Raw genomic sequence first — 16,244 nt, forward strand, 5'->3', positions numbered from 1 at the left:
AAATGTGGTTGCAAAGCTTCAATTTCTCTATTATACCATTAGGCCAAGTGCCAAAAACCATATTTCATTTAGAAAGCAGAATGAGGGGCGCCTGGGTGGCTCAGTCGGTTGGGTGTCCGACTTCGGCTCAGGTCATGATCTCATGGCTCCTGAGTTAGAGCCTGCGTCGGGCTCTGTGCTGACAGCTCAGAGCCTGGAGCCTGTTTTGGATTCCATATCTCCCACTCTTCTCTGCTCCTCCCCCATTAATGCTCTGTCTCTTTCAAAAATAAACGTCAAAAAAATTAAAAACAAAACAAAAGAAAGCAGAATGAAACAAACTGCAGGCCTATTACACACAATCTACTAAACTAAGTCTTTTTTCCATGAGAAAATATATTTGTTATCTAATTACAACAGATTATCACTCGTCTCTAATATAAAATTAATCAGTTAAGACCAAAAGTGGTTTATCATTAAGTAACTCTAAAAGAGTACAATTCCTTATGTGCTAATTTGTAATTGTATAATAATTTTAAAATATTTTTATACTTTCATTAGATTCACAACAAACCTAAAGGCTTACATCCTAAAACTGTACTGTTCAGCTGGTAACACCTGACACATGAGACTACTGGGCACTTGAATTGTGGCTAATCCAAACTAACGTGTTATATTGATGTAAAATACACAACAGATCTCAAAGACAGGAAAAAAAATGTAAACTATCTCATTAATAACTTTTTATACTGAATATATACTGAAATAACTATTTTCCTTAAGTCAACGCCAAAATATTAAAATTAATTTCATCTGTTCCTCTTTATTTTTTAACACATTAGGAAACTTTTAATTATATATGTAATTTATCAGGTTAGTATGCCTCAAAGAACGTATGTACACTTGCTTCACAACACTCATTTAAGATGGTATAATTTTATAGTTCAATAAACACTGTCCAAGTTATTTTATTTATGTTTAGAGAGAGAGCATGCAAGCAGAGAAGAGGGACAGGGGAGAGACAGAGAATCTTAAGCAGGCTCCATACTCAGCATGGAGCCCAAGGTGGGGCTTGATCCCACAACCCTGGGATCCTGAGCCAAAATCAAGAGTTGAACGCTCCACCAACTGAGCCACCCAGGTGCCCTGTTCAAGTTATTTTAAACAAATTTTGAGCAAATTAAGCCTTTATGCCTACATTTGTTTAACATGTGAAGACTCATATAGAAATGTCTCTGATTTACAAAACAGATAATCTTATAATTATCTTAATAATAAATCCTTTATTTACTAGGAGAATGTAACATCACTGCAACACAGATGGAGCAGGCAATCAGCAGCCCACCTGACAAGATGCTTAATATCTGACATTATTGATTTCTCTATTAAAATGAGTCATATAGAAAGGATTAAAGAGGGTTTTTTTGTTTGTTTTTTGGGTTTTTTTAAGATTTTAAGTAATCTCTATACCCAACAGTGGGGCTTATACTCACTGGAGATCAATAATTGCACACCACCAACTGAGCCAGCCAGGCACCCCTAAAGGGTTTATTTCTAAAAGATAAGTTAGACCTCATACCAACTTGAAACAGTAGCTCCACTAGTCAGATTTTGTTAGTCTGGTTGAGGTGGACATACTTCAATATACCATACTTAAATTTGTATTATTCTTTAGACTGGCTAGATCCCTCTCCCCTATTATTCCAAATTAAAGTATTGCTGAATCATAGATTTAGTGGATACACAGCAGACTCATAATTTTCTGCCAGTTATTAAAGGTGATAAATTTTTTTAGTAAAATAAAAGTGATGAGGCAAGTATGGTCATTCATTATATATGAAATGAAGAAAATAACAAAGGAGTTTTTATTCAGGCTTTAAACTATGACGTTCTAGTTATAAATTCAATTGGGTTTTATAAAATATAAAGAATATAAGTAATTCAGGAAATGTTTATGGGAAAGGGGTTACCTTGGGGTCTAAAATATCACCTTTACACTTCCATTTGACATTCATTCTGAAAATTCTAAACTTTTATTTTCATCATTTAAGGCAAATTTTTTTAACTGCTTCATATAATGTGTTTGCTAAGAATGGTCTAACTAATAGTTAAGTAAAAATGGAGTCTCCATCTTATTTACACACACACACACACACACACACACACACACACACACTCCAAAACAGTAAGGCAAAATGAAAGAGGGAAACCTGCTGCAGCAGAGAAGGAATTTTGAAATCTAATACAAAACTTTGATATTAGAAGAACACACTGCTAAATAACTTGACGTTTGTTGTTTCTACTCTAAAAAGAAAAAAAAAAAAAAGCCATGTAGGAGAGAATACATTTGAAAGATCAATGTTTCCTGAAAACATTATACTCTAGCCAAGACTATAGGTCTCAATTTTACAAATATACTAACTTCTACACTTATAATCCAAGCAAACAATTTGGCACTTTATTACAATAATCATGATAAATGCTCTAGAAATTTCACTCATAGTAAATTTCGGGCCTCAGTACTAGGGCACTGATAGATACTAACAATGTTAAGGCAGTTTTAATTTTTCAGGTAAAAGAATCTTAAAGATATCAGTTAAAATGAACACATGCTTCACTCTGAAGACTCAGCACCAGGAATAGAAAAAAAATTAGCTTGGCTACTGCCAAGTCCTTACTATGTCACTGGTCAAACTAATGAGAGATGAACAAATCCCACTTGCCTTCCAACTGATCTTCCTCATGCTTCTCTATTTACATTTTAACATTTCTGACATTGGAATACATCTTAATGAACTACACTCCTTCTCTTGTTTAGATTTGTAATGACTCATATGTTAAATTTTATTCCTATTATGTTAAGTCTTATTCCTATCATAACACTATAAGCCATCGCAAAACATTCATGACACTCATCAACCAGGAGGGAGGAAGAGGCAGGAGCATTTATGTTAGAATCTCCAGAGGCTATGAATTTTTTTTTTTTTAAGTCTAGGGGATTCTAATAATATGCCCAATCCGTAACACTGCTATAAACTACCTGAGGCACCAAAATATATATCTGTCCTACTCTCCCTAGTGCATCGCATGACATTAATTACAATCCTCACATTAAGGCAAATACTTCTTGATTAAGCTTTCACATACAGCTCCTTTCCTTGACCATAAGACCTTGCAACAGAGCATGTCTCTTAATGTTGGTGGTAACTACTTGTTACTGTTACCATACTAAAGTATCTTCCTACTAGAAACTCCCAGTGATTAGATGCCACACAGTCACTCTCTTGGAATTAATTACCTGGACACCGAATCATTAAAAAGAACCTGAGCTACATGACACTAAAACAGATACTAGAATTTAGGATCCCATATGAGTCATCTTTGTCTTTGTAAATTAGTTGAGAAAGAGAATGGGATCATGATGGGAAATTTAAGAACAGATACAAAATGTGAAAGATTATAAAATCCAAGTCTCCTAGAGGTACTGAAAAGGACTGATACAGTATAAATAGGTTCTAGCAAAGAAAGCATCTGTAACACTGCCATATCTGTAACAGATCAACATCTTAAACTGGATCTCAATTTAGAACAATGAATTTTTAAAAAAGCAGTTTCTTTTTAGAGTAAAAGTTTCCCTAAGTGCAAAAAACTAGTAAATATACTTTCGATTGAAGAAACCAGTTAAGAAAGCAGAACATCCAGATACCTGAGACCTTCAGAAACAAACAAAAATCCAAAATACAAAAAAGAAACAATGTCAAATTTAGTCCAAAATGCCTACTTCACTTGGAGCTAAAACCAGAGTTCTGACTGAAAAGCAAAGTAAAATAGACTCTTGAAAACAGGTTTGAACTACTCAGGTCCATTTATACACAGATTTCTTTTCTTTTCTTTCTTTTTTTTTTTTTTTAAATAAATACACTATAATACTGCAAATGTATTTTCTCTCCCTTCTTTTTTAAATAAGCTCTAACCCGAAGTGTAGCTTGAACTCATGACCCCAAGATCAAGAGTCACATGCTCTACCAACTGAGCCAGCCAGGTGCCCCCACATTTGACTTTCTTTCTCTAGCTTACTTTATTGTAAGACTACAGTAAATAATACATGTAACATACAAAATATGTGTTAATCCACTGTTTATCGGTAAGGCTTCTGGCCAAAAGTGGGCTATTAGCTACGTTTTGGGGGAGTCAAAGTTATACTCAATTTTCAACTTTAGAGATGGGGGGGGGGGGGGCGCTCAGTACCCCTTACCAGAGGTGTTCAAGGGTTAACTGTATTATAACACAGTCTTGGGTCAGAGAAGCCCTAGTAGGATTATGAAAGGAATTTTATCTGCCTAACAATGGTAATAAATGACTCTGTGTCTAAACATCTAACATTAACCTAAAAAAAGCTGGAGGAAAGGGAGGGAAAGTATGGTGGGAGCAGTGAAAAGGGCTACAAATCAAACAAAAATCAAAACCAAAAACAAACAAACAAGTCTTTCTAATAAATAGCCTAACTTTAATTCAGTGAAAGAAACCAAGAAACCAGTAATTAGTGGTACTTTCAAATTTCTTCTTACTTGCCTGTTTAATATTACATATTGGTAGTTACAACTACTCAACTTGTTAAGGATTGTGTTCTTGTTTCTGAAACAGAAGGGTAAACTGAAACTGTTATCTGCTTTGCACTGGGGTGAAAAACAGCAAAGAAAAGGCAGATACATCAAATCCCTAGGACCAAGTAAAGAGAAAGAAGACCAAGACGACCAAGTAAAAGAGAAAGACTGTGACCAGGAAATATCCTCTCAAGTATTTAGATAGAGAATCTCACATCACCCCATTATCCAAGGCCACTTACAGATCCAGGAACTAATGCAGGCTACTAATATACTCTCAAGACAGAAAATATATAACATCTATAGCTTAGGAGCTCAGTATTACTGCTTGGCTCATCCTACACAATTCCAATAACCAAGTTTGGTTTTGTTCCTGGGGAAAAATACCTGCCTTGTCTCTCATAAAAATCTAGACGCTATCTGATTTTGTTTCCCTGTGGCTAGGACTTCAAAGACTACTGCCAAACCCCATTTCCTCCCTTTTCCCACAAGATGTCAGTCTGAACCTCTACCTAGTGCCTGCTACCAACCAACATCCCACTCCCACCCCAAGCTGGGCCACTCTATTTGTCTATACACACCGCCTTTTACATATCGCTCATGCCGCCGACAGGCTGACTACAGACGTTTATGGATCTCTATCCAGATTCCCCACACCAGTGTTTTGGCCTCTCTTCCATGTAGAAAGACCTATATATCTTGATTTAGGTCAATCTACCTAGTAGTTAGATATCAAATCCTACAGATAGATAAGCAAGTCACAGATCCATCATAACAATTACCTAATCTGCCTAATTTCAATCACAACAACATATTAGATTTTATTTGCCCTTTCTCTTCTGAACACAAACTGAACAATTTCAGATCTTTAATACCTTGCTTCACCAGTTTACCTAGGAAGCAGAACTGCAGCTTTGTCCTCTTCTCACCCGAATCAAGAATCATTACACCCTTCTTTGCCTACATTCAAGCCCTTCCCATGACAGCACTTTTCATATGCACATGAGAAAATCAAACATTTACCATACTTAAAATACATTTTATGTTTTTATTTTAATTCTGGTTAGTTAACAGTATCATATGTTTCAGGTGTACAATACAGTAATTCAACACTTCCATACAACGCCTGGTGTTCATCATAACAAGTGTGTTTCTTTAATCCCCATAGCCTATTTCACCCATCCCTACCCACCTCCCCTCTGGCAACCATCAGTTTGTTCTCTATAATGAAGAGTCTGTTTCTTGCTTTGTCCCTCTTATTTTTTCCCTTTGCTTATTTGTTTCTTAAATGCCATATATGAGTGAAATCATATGGTTTTTGTCTTTCTCTGACTTATTTCACTTAGCATTATACTCTGTAGCTCTATCCATGTCACTGCAAATGGCAAGATTTCATCTTTTTACGGCTTAATAATATTCCACTATAATATTCCACACATATGTGTACACACACGCACACACATATACACACACCACATCTTCTTTATCCATTCATCAGCTAATGGACACTTGGGCTGTATCCACATCCTGGCTATTATGAATAATGCTGCTATAAACATAGGGTTCATGCATCCCTTTGAATTAGTATTCTTGTATTCTCTGGGTAAATACCTAATAGTACAAATGCTGGATCATAAGGTAGTTCTACTTTTAACCTTTTGAACTGTTTTCCAGAGTGACTGCACCAGTTTGCATTCCCACCAACAGTGCACGAGTGCTCCTTTTTCGCCACATCCTTGCCAACACCTGTTGTTTCTTGTGTTGATGATTTTAGCCATTCTGACAGGTATGAGGTGATACCTCACTGCAGTTTTGATTTGCATTCACCTGATTGTAAGTGATGGTGAGAATCTGTTCATGTGCCTACTGGCTATCTATATGTCTTCTTTGGAAGAAATGTCTATTCATGTCTTCTGCCCACTTGTCAATTGGATTATTCATTTTTGGGGTGACGAGTTGTAGAAGTTCTTTATATATTTTGGATACTAACCCTTTATCAGATATATTATTTGCAAATATCTTCTCCAATTCTTAGGCTGCCTTTAGGTCTGGTTAACTGTTTCCTTTGCTGTGCAGAAGCTTTTTATTTTGATGTAGCCCCAACAGTTTAGTTTTGCTTTTGTTTCTCTTGCCTCAGGAGACCTATCTGGGAAGAATTTGCTATGGCCGATGTCAAAGAAGTTACTGCCTATGTTCTTTTCTAGGATTTTTATGGTTTTAGGTCTCACATTTAGGTCTTTAACCATTCTGAATTTATCTCTGTGTATAGTGTGAGAAAGTGGTCCAGTTTCATTCTTTTGCAGGTTGCTGTCCACTTTTCCCAACACCGTTTGTTGAAGAGACTTTTTCCTACTGGATATCCTTTCCTTCTTTGTCAAAGGTTAATTGACCATATAATTGTAGATTTATTTCTGGATTTTCTATTCTGCTCCAGTGATCTACGTGTCTATTTTTGTGCCAGTACCATACTGTTTTGATTATTACAGCTTTAAAATATAACTTGAAGCCCAAAATTGTAATGACTCGAGCTTTGCTTTTCCTTTTCAAGATTGCTTTTGGCTATTCAGGGTCTTTTGTAGTTCCATACATACTTATGACTGTTTGCTCTAATTCTGTGAAAAATGCTGTTGGTATTTGGATAGGGATTGCATTAAATGTGTAGACTGCTTTGGGTACAGGCAATTTAACAATATTTGCTCTTCCAGTCCATGAGTGTGAAATGTCTTTCCATTTCTTTGTGTCATCTTCAATTTCTTTCACTAGGTTCTTAGAGTTTTCAGACTACAGGTCTTTCATCTCTTTGGTTAGGTTCATTCCTAGGGATCTTTTTATTTTGGGTGTAATTATAAATGGGACTGTTTTCTTATTTTCTCTTTTTGCTGCTTCATTACTGGTATATAAAAATGCAACAGACTTCTGTACATTGATTTTGTATCCTGTGACTTTTACAGACCTGGATGCCTTTTATTTCTTTTCATTGTGTGACTATTGTGGCTATGATTTCTAGTACTATGTTGAATGAAAGTGGTGAGAGTGGACATCCTTCCTTGTCTTGTGCCTGACCTTAGGGGAAAAGCTCTCAATGTTTCCTCATTAAGGATGATGTTAGCTGTGGTTTTTCATAGATGGCTTTTATTACGTTCAAGTGTGTTCCCTCTAAACCTGCTTTGTTGAGAGTTTTTATCAGGAATAGATGTTGTACTTTGTCAAATGCTTTTCCTGCATCTATTGAAATAATGATATGGTTCTTATCCTTTCTTTTATTTATGTGATATATCACATGGCTCAATTTGCAATTAAAATACATTTAATAGAGAAGGATATTCCGTGACAAATAAGAGGAGGAAAAAAAAAAAATCACAGATCTGGATTACGTGTAAATAAAAACTTGGATTTATTTTTGATTGGCAAGTGGAATGCACTTCATGTTTTATAACTTTGTTTTTAACTCAAATGCCTTAAAATTTAGATCTTATTAAGTTAACGTGACATCGTTTTACTTTGCCAATCCCCAATTTAGAAAAATATATGACAATGTGAATATCAATATCAATGTGAATTTAAAATATCAATGTGAATTTCCACCCTTAATGGGATTTTTTGGAACTATAGCTATTCAAAGTTTGAAACACTTAGAAAAATCTAATCACAAGTACTTACTAGTTAAGGAATACAACTTATTACTAGTTTTGTTAGTGATCGAACTTCGAAACAAAAAAGTTCTAATATTCCCATTTCATCCTCTGGATTAGTTTAATTAAAGTAAATCCTGAGACTGAAAGGTGAGCCTTTAGCAGGCAATTTCCATTTGCCACTACTTATCTGCTTAAATCAAGATTTTCTCCAAACAGCGCAACAAAATAAGGAAATAAATCACTCTATTATAAAAGTGCATTTATCATCTCTAAACCAACTGTGTATTCCCGTCCATTAAAACTGGCTCATTATTTAAACATGTTGAATAATCATATATGAGCTTAAAAAATAATTTAAACTAAGAAGTTCAGAACCTTACCTAAAAGTAACAGAAATTCAATCCTTAAAATCCACTTACTTTTTCAAAAATAAAAATTCACACATAGTAACTAACACTTTATGCCACTTGCTTTCTGTCTTACTCTCCCTCTAAGATGCAGATCTGTAATTCTGGAGTAAGAAAAGTAAAGTTTTACCTTTCTATTTCTCTAAACTCTCCCCAAATTCTTTCACAGAGAATACCTCAAATTTCTTTATGTTAAGTATTCTTCCATATTTAATAAATGTAGAAACTAAACACATAAAAGCTTAACATAAAATTCAAAGAAACTACTAGTCTCTCCTACTATTCATCCCATATACTTTCTCCTGAACTACTAAACTTACTCCCAATAATGGACTTTTTCAAAGTATAATCAACACTGGAAAAAAAACCCGTAAATTCCTACATAAATTTTATAAAGACGTATTACACAAAATTAAACTTCTGAAAAAAAAATTAATTTCTGCATTACTACAAAATCATCTATCTTATCTCACTCTTCCTTTAAATGCAATACGCACCTTTTAACAAAGGTCAAAAATTGAGAATTGTCTTTATAAACTGGTACAAGAATTAGGGAAATCATTTGAAAATGAAAATAACAAGAATCAGCACTGGCTCTATTCCAAACACTTTACAAGTATTAGTTCATCCAATCCCCATTACCATCTGCAAGGTTATTTTTACCCCATTTTTAGAGTAAGAAACTGAAGCACAGACAGGTTAAGTAACCTGCTCAGTTACAACAGCTAAAAGGTGGAAGAGCCAGGATTTGACCTTAAGCTGTCCCAGCGGAGAGCCATGCTCTTTAATTCTCTAGCTATACCACCTAAGTAGTACAGATGGTAGGAACCGTCAATTAATGCGTATCCAATTTATTTCAAAACAATGAAATCAGAGATTTTTCATTTTGTGACACATCAGATAAAATAACATATAAAAATACATAGAATATTTTAAGCTGCCAGCTTAAATCATAAGGAATAAAGACTGCTGATAACAAAACCAAACAAACGAGGTTTGTATTATAAAGGAAACTCCTTTTAAATGATTGGGATAACTTTAATATGAATTTCTACATGACTGATAAATTTAAAGTACACGTTCATATGGAAATGTCTGACAAATACCTTTTAAAAATTAACTACAAATGCCCGCAAGTAATCCACCTGCAAAACACATTCTGAGTAGTCGAAAGCACACAAATATCACACTTTACCTAGATAATGCAGCAACTTGCCTAACCAGAACACAGCCGAGAAGTCACTAAGAAAAGGCCTCTGGATAATTAGTAACTCCAAAGCCAAAGTTCTGACATTAATTTTCCTGAAGAAAACATCTCACACACTAAGGGTAGACTTATTTTTCCTTTATGCAGAATTACATATTTGAATATGATTCCCACTTTTGTAGAAAAGTTAGAGAACTGAGGGTGAAGAGGGCACAGTAACAAGCACATCCAATAGCAAAGCAGAAAAATATGTATTTAAATAACTTCAAAATGCAAAGGAATCTGATCAAAAGTCCTGTATACAATCCAGCAGATCCTCAAGGCATCACAGTAACTGATGGTCACAAATGATGACCCTTGGTCATCAAGAGGTTTAATTACACTCTGCACCCTATTTAAGACAAAAAAGAATTACCTATTTTAGTATAAATTTCATCCAAATCGGTTTCAGTGGTTTTATAATTTGACGCTTAAAGGAATAAACCCTCAAAAACTCAGTTACACTCAACTAATTAATTGGAAATAATCTCATTTGTAAGTTCCAAACAGCAAAGGTTTTACTCTTTGGAGGTTTAAGAGCGCTTTCTGTACAAAAGTTACCTGAAAGAACATAAAAGGAGAAAGTCTAGCAAAATACAGAAGAGCTAAGCGAGGACCTGTAAACACTATGCTTAAAGCATTCCGACAAAACAATGTGTGGGCAGAAGGTGCCACATCAGCAGTAGTCTGTATTTGTCCTGCTTCTAAATCATTTGTTAGTTGCATGAATTATTAATTTCGGTTAACAGTGTGTTGATATGAAGAGTACCAACTCTCAACTACAAAAAAAGGATAGAATCCTCCTGATTTACTCTATAAATCCAAAATTGGGATTATTCTTATAGAACATGCTTATGCTTTTTGGTGGCACAAATGTATGCTTTATAATGGCACACATTTATAACAGTACAGACACTTCTTTTAAATTGCTTTTAATTTTTAAAGGACTGAGAGAGTGCCTACCTCACACCGAAATTTGTTATCAAAAGAATTGTTACACTACTTAACAAAACTCCCTTTCAAACTAGGCTGCAACACAGTCTGCTTTTGCTAGCTCCTAACAAAACTTTAAAGCACACAGTAAATAACATATAAGGCCGTGTACTTTTCTCTCCTCTCGCAAGGAAGTCTAACTCCAAACAGGAAACAGCTTCTCAAAGGGTTCAACACTGAAACCTCATCAAACCCTAACCCAGTCCTCAGGATGAGATTTAATATTTAAGTGCCAATACACTTGCCTACGTGAAAACAAAGTAAATAAGTCAAGTTTCCCTGTCCTTGAGGCATCCCTAGCAAGTTTCAGCGGAGGGAAAAATTACCTCTCGAAACAACAACAAACGGAAAACCTAGCAAAAGGCCGATCTATACAAAGCCTCGCTGAAGATAAAGAAGCTAAAAGTGCTACTTTGTCAAGTTTTTCCATCACCCTCCCCCATCCAACCAGAATGGGGGAGGGAAAGAGAAGGCTGGAGCAGGGAGGGAAGTTCGGCCCGAGGTTAGCCGGGCAGTGGGCGAGGAGAGGGGACACGGTGCCCCCGCCCCCCAACCCCTCACCTTTCCCCAAAGCAGGATGAAGCGGGGAAGGGAGCGCAGGAGAAAGCACCCATGAGCCCTCCGACCAATTCCTCCGCGAGAAGAGCAAGGTGGAAGGCAGGGCGAGGAGGGGCGACGGGGAGGGTGCGGTGCGGCCGCGAAGGGGCTGACCCCGTCTCCTCCCCGCGGACAAGAAGGGGAACCGCCTGCCCGAATTGGGGAGGTGCAGTCGGGCGGCGGGAAGCGCCCTCGAGTCTCTTACCCATGCTGGGGGCTCCCGCGGGGAGAAGCCCGGCGCCCGCTGCTCCTCCTCCTGCCGATCGCGCGGCCGCACTTGCGGCTGGAGGCGGGCCCCGCGCTGCGCTCCTTCCCTCCTGAGCTCAGGCGGGGCGAAGTGGCGCCTCCATCCGCCCGCGGCGTTCCCCGGACAGTCCCGTCGGCGCGGCCCGCGAGCAGGAGACGGCGGCGGCGGCGGCTCCTCGCGCCGGGCCTCCGCCAAAGCCGCCGCGGCGGGAGGGCCCTCCCCCGCCCGCCCAGACGGCGGCTTTCCCAGCCCGGTTCGCTCCCGCAGCAGAGGTGGGACCAGCCGGTTCGTCCTGGCCGCTGGCTCCAACCCGGAGCCCGCCTCCCGCAGTTCCCCTCAGCAACCGCTGTTCTAGAACGCGACACCGAAGACTGAGGTTGAGACCCGACTGAGGCCGGGAAGGTGCCGGGAGCTGCACCCGGGAGGAAGGAAATCTCGCGAGAGCCCCCTCGTTCTCCCTGCCCCGCCCCCTCCGCGGCCGGGCTCACCACCCGGCACCCCAGCTGGTGCCAGGTGCGGTGACGTCAGGGTCGGGGAGTAGCGAGCCGCCCGCGTCCAGGTGCAGTGGGCTGAAGAGAAAGGAATCCGGAAGAGCTGTGGCTACTCCTCCGCCTTGAAGTTCGGCACAGCTGGGACGGCCGTTTTGTATGGTTTGTCGCCCCAGATGGATACGAAGTTTTTGCCCATAGGCAGAGTGAGCTTGTGTTGCCCCACTTTCCGCGGGAGCGATGCGGTCGGTGTTGCTCGGTGCAGAGCAGCAGGCTCTGGGGGACTTACCCAGAAAAGAGTCGTCGATAGACAGAAACTGAGGCAGAGAGACAGAGACCTCTTGCTTTCAACCTTCAGAGGCCCAGTTGCTACTGGGACCCCCGTAGTTTACCTCGCAAAGTTCCCAACGAATCACAAGCGTTTGTTCTTCGGGAAATCAAACCAAACCAAAACCCTAGGCACACACAAAAAATCATGTTTTACGGAAATAAGTGATTGGTTCATTTAGCCTCTGTCTGCTGACTACAACGTCGAAATCCCTTTACCTGATCAGGGGGAGAAATAGTCATGATTTGAAATACTGCCCGGCATTGTTTCTAGCCTCAGTATGAGGAAGGACATAGGATTGCTGTGATTAAACATAAGCATTTCTTAGAAGAGTTGGAAACAAGTATAATTCAGCCAACAAGTATAATTTCCCACTGTTCAAATAGACCCAATTCCAGACAGATGTGAGAGAGCAACATTTGTTAAATGCCAACTACTGTGCCTAGTGTTTTTTAAAGAAATTATATCATTTAATTCTTAAAACTATCAATTGTAAGAATTACGATTCTCGACACAAAAACTCCCTTGCCCTTTGGAATCAAGCAGACTTGGGGTTCTGAAACTTAGCACAGTTCTTTACTTTTTTGTGGGACCTTGGACAAATTAACTAAACCTGGCTGAACTTCAGTTCCTTGAATCTGTTGAAAGAAATCTGTATCCTGCAAAGCACAGTGTCTGTCACTTAGTAGCAACCTTCTAAATATTTATTCCCACTATCTCATACAGACCTGCTTTTGCCTTCAATTTTTTTTTTTTTTTTTTTGGCTTCCCAAAACGTTGCATATGATACCTTTGTAATAAGAATTCGGAGTCACAATCAGAGGCTGAAAAGGAGAAAAGAAAAAAAATGTTAATATGCATACCTAAATGAGATGTACATGTTCAGCATAAATGATATACCATATAATATTAGTACAGTTTGGTGATTCAACATATATACATTATTAAGTGAACACCAGGATAAATTAAGCTACTATCTCTCACCATACAAAGTTATTACAATATTAACTGTATTCTCTATGTTATACATTGCATCCCCGTGTATTTTTTTTTTGTTTGTTTATTTATTTATTTTGAGAGAGAGTGCACGTGTGCATGCGCAAGCCAGGAAGAGGCAGAGAGAGCAAGAGAGAGAGAGAGAGAGAGAGAGGGAGAGAATCCCAACTGGGCTCTCACTGAAACCCATGAACTTTGAGATCATGACCTGAGCTGAAATCAAGAGTTGGACGCTTACCCAACTGAGCCACCCAGGCGCCCCTTATTTATTTTTTAACTGGAAGTTGGTACCTTTTATTCCCCCTCCTCTACTTCACCCACCCTCCTAGCTCTTTCCCTCTGGCAACCACCAGATTGTTCTCTGCTTTGTTTTGTTTTGTTTTAGATTCCACATGTAAGTGAAATCATACAGTATTTGTCTTTCTCTGACTTATTTCACTTAGCATAATACCCTCTATGTCCATTCATTTTGTCACAGATGTAAGATTTCATTCTTTTTATGGCTGAGTAATATTCCATTGTACATATATATATATGTATATACGTATATTGTATACACACACACACACACACACACACACACACACACCCCACATCTTCTTTATTCATTCATGTGTTAATAGATGTTGTACAGATTGTATCTGTATCTTGACTTTTGTAAATAATGCTGCAATGTACATAGAGACAAAATATCTTTCGAATTAGTATCTTTGTTTTCTTCAGATAAATACCCAGAAGTGGAATTGCTGGATCACATAGTAGTTCTATTTTTAAATTTTTTGTCAGGAACCTCCATACTGTTCTCCATAGTGGCTATACCACTTTGCATTCCACTAATAGTGCACAAAGTGTCCTTTTTCTCCACATCCTCCTTAACACAAGTTACTTCCTTTCCTTCCTTCTTTTTTCTTTTTGATACTAGCCATTCAGACAGGTATAAGGTGAAATCTCATTGTGGTTTTGATTTACCTCTCCCTAATGGTCAGTGATGTTGCATATCTCACCATGTACCTGTTGGCCATCTGTATTTGGTGTTTTTTGGAGAAATGTCTATTTAAGTCCTCTGCCCATTTCTTACTTGATTACGTTGGGTTTTTTGGTTATTATTGAGTTGTGTCTGTTCTTTGATACATTTTGAATATTAACCCATTATCAATTACATCATTTGTAAATATCTTCTCCCATACAACAGGTTGATTTTTCACCATGTTGATGGTTTTCTTTGCTGTGCAATTTTTTTTTTTTTTTTTAGTTTTGTACAGTCTGATTTGTTTGCTTTTGTTGCCCTGGCCAGAAGAGATAAATCCTAAACAGGTACTTGCTAAGACTGGTGTCCAAGAGGTTGCTGCATGGGTGTTGTAGGAGTTGTATGGCCTCCAGCCTTAACATTTAGGTCTTTAATCCATTTGAATTTATTTTTGTATATGGCATAAAAAAGTAGTCCAGGTTCAGGGGTGCCTGGGTGGCTCAGTGGGTTAAGTGTCTGACTTTGGCTCAGGTCATGATCTCATGGTTCATGAGTTCAAGCCCTGCATCGGGCTCTACTCTGACAGCTCAGAGCCTGGAGCCTGCTTCGGATTCTGTGTCTCCCTCTCTCTCTGCCCCTCCCCCACTTGTGCTCTGTCTCTCTCTCTCTCTCTCTCTCTCTCTCAAAAACAAATCAACATTAAAAAAAAAATTAAAAAAAAAAAAAGAAAGTAGTCCAGGTTCATTCTTTTTGTGTATTTGTCCATTTTTCCCAACACCATTTATTATTGAAAAAACTATCTTTTCCCCAATAGTATATTCTTCCCTCCTTAGTCAAAGATTAATTGACTATATACACATGGTTTATTCCTGGACCCTCTGTTCTCTGTTCTATTGATCTAAAGGTCTATTTTTGTGTGGATAACATACTGTTTTGATTACTAGAGATTTATAGTATAGTTAGAAATCTGGAAGTGTCATAATGCCAGCTTTGTTCTTTTTTCTCGAGATTGCTTTGCTTATTTTAGGACCTTTGTGTTTCCATATAAGTTTTAAGATTGTTTGCTGCCAACTTTTGCATCTGTGTTCATCAGACATATGGGCCTGTAGTTTTCTCATTTGCAGTTTTTGTTTGTTTTTGGTGTTCAGGATAATACTGGACACATAGAATGAGTTTGAAAGTCTTCATTCTTCTTTATTTTTTGGAATACTTTGAGAAGGATAGGTGTTAACGCTTTTTTAATGTTTGGTAAAATTCACCTGTTAAGCTATCTGGTCCTAGACTTTTTTTTGTCGGGAGTTTCCTTTTTTTTTTTTTTTTTTACTGATTCAATTTTATTAGTAGTAATCAGTCTGTTCAGATTTTCTATTTCTTTTTAATTCAGTCTTGGGAGGTTGTGTGTTTCTAGGAATTTATCTATATCTCCTAGGTTGTTTCATTTGTTGACATGTAATTTTTGTGGAAGTCTCTTATGATCCTGTATTTCTGTAGTATCTGTTGTACTTCTCCTCTTTCATTTCCAATTTTCTTTATTTAGGCATTCTTTTTTCTTTTTTTTTTCTTTTTTTTTTTTAATTTTTAATGTTGATTTATTTTTGAGAGAGAGAGAAGAGAGACAGAATGCGAGCCAGGGAAGGGCAGAGAGAGGGAGACACAGAATCCCTCTGTGGGATTCTAAAGCAGGCTCTAGGCTCTGAGCTGTCAGCACCGAGCCCGACACGGGGCTCAAACTCACAGACCATGAGATCATGACCTGA

General features: G+C 38.0%; 1 protein-coding gene across 1 annotated transcript in view; it reads right to left on the reverse strand.

Annotated features, from left to right (window-relative positions):
- The window catches only part of CD2AP (CD2 associated protein), a 140,154-nt gene extending 128,378 nt beyond the window's left edge, over nucleotides 1-11,776 (reverse strand). The window contains exon 1 of the mRNA XM_019457359.2: nucleotides 11,667-11,776. Coding sequence (XP_019312904.1) covers nucleotides 11,667-11,670 — 4 coding nt within the window. The 5' untranslated portion in view covers nucleotides 11,671-11,776. The remainder of the gene's footprint in view (nucleotides 1-11,666) is intronic.
- Nucleotides 11,777-16,244: the final 4,468 nt, after the last annotated feature.

This window comes from Panthera pardus, unplaced genomic scaffold, assembly GCF_024362965.1.
Source record: "Panthera pardus isolate Hobbes unplaced genomic scaffold, ASM2436296v1 HiC_scaffold_17, whole genome shotgun sequence".
In the NCBI taxonomy this organism is placed as follows: Eukaryota; Metazoa; Chordata; class Mammalia; order Carnivora; family Felidae; genus Panthera; species Panthera pardus.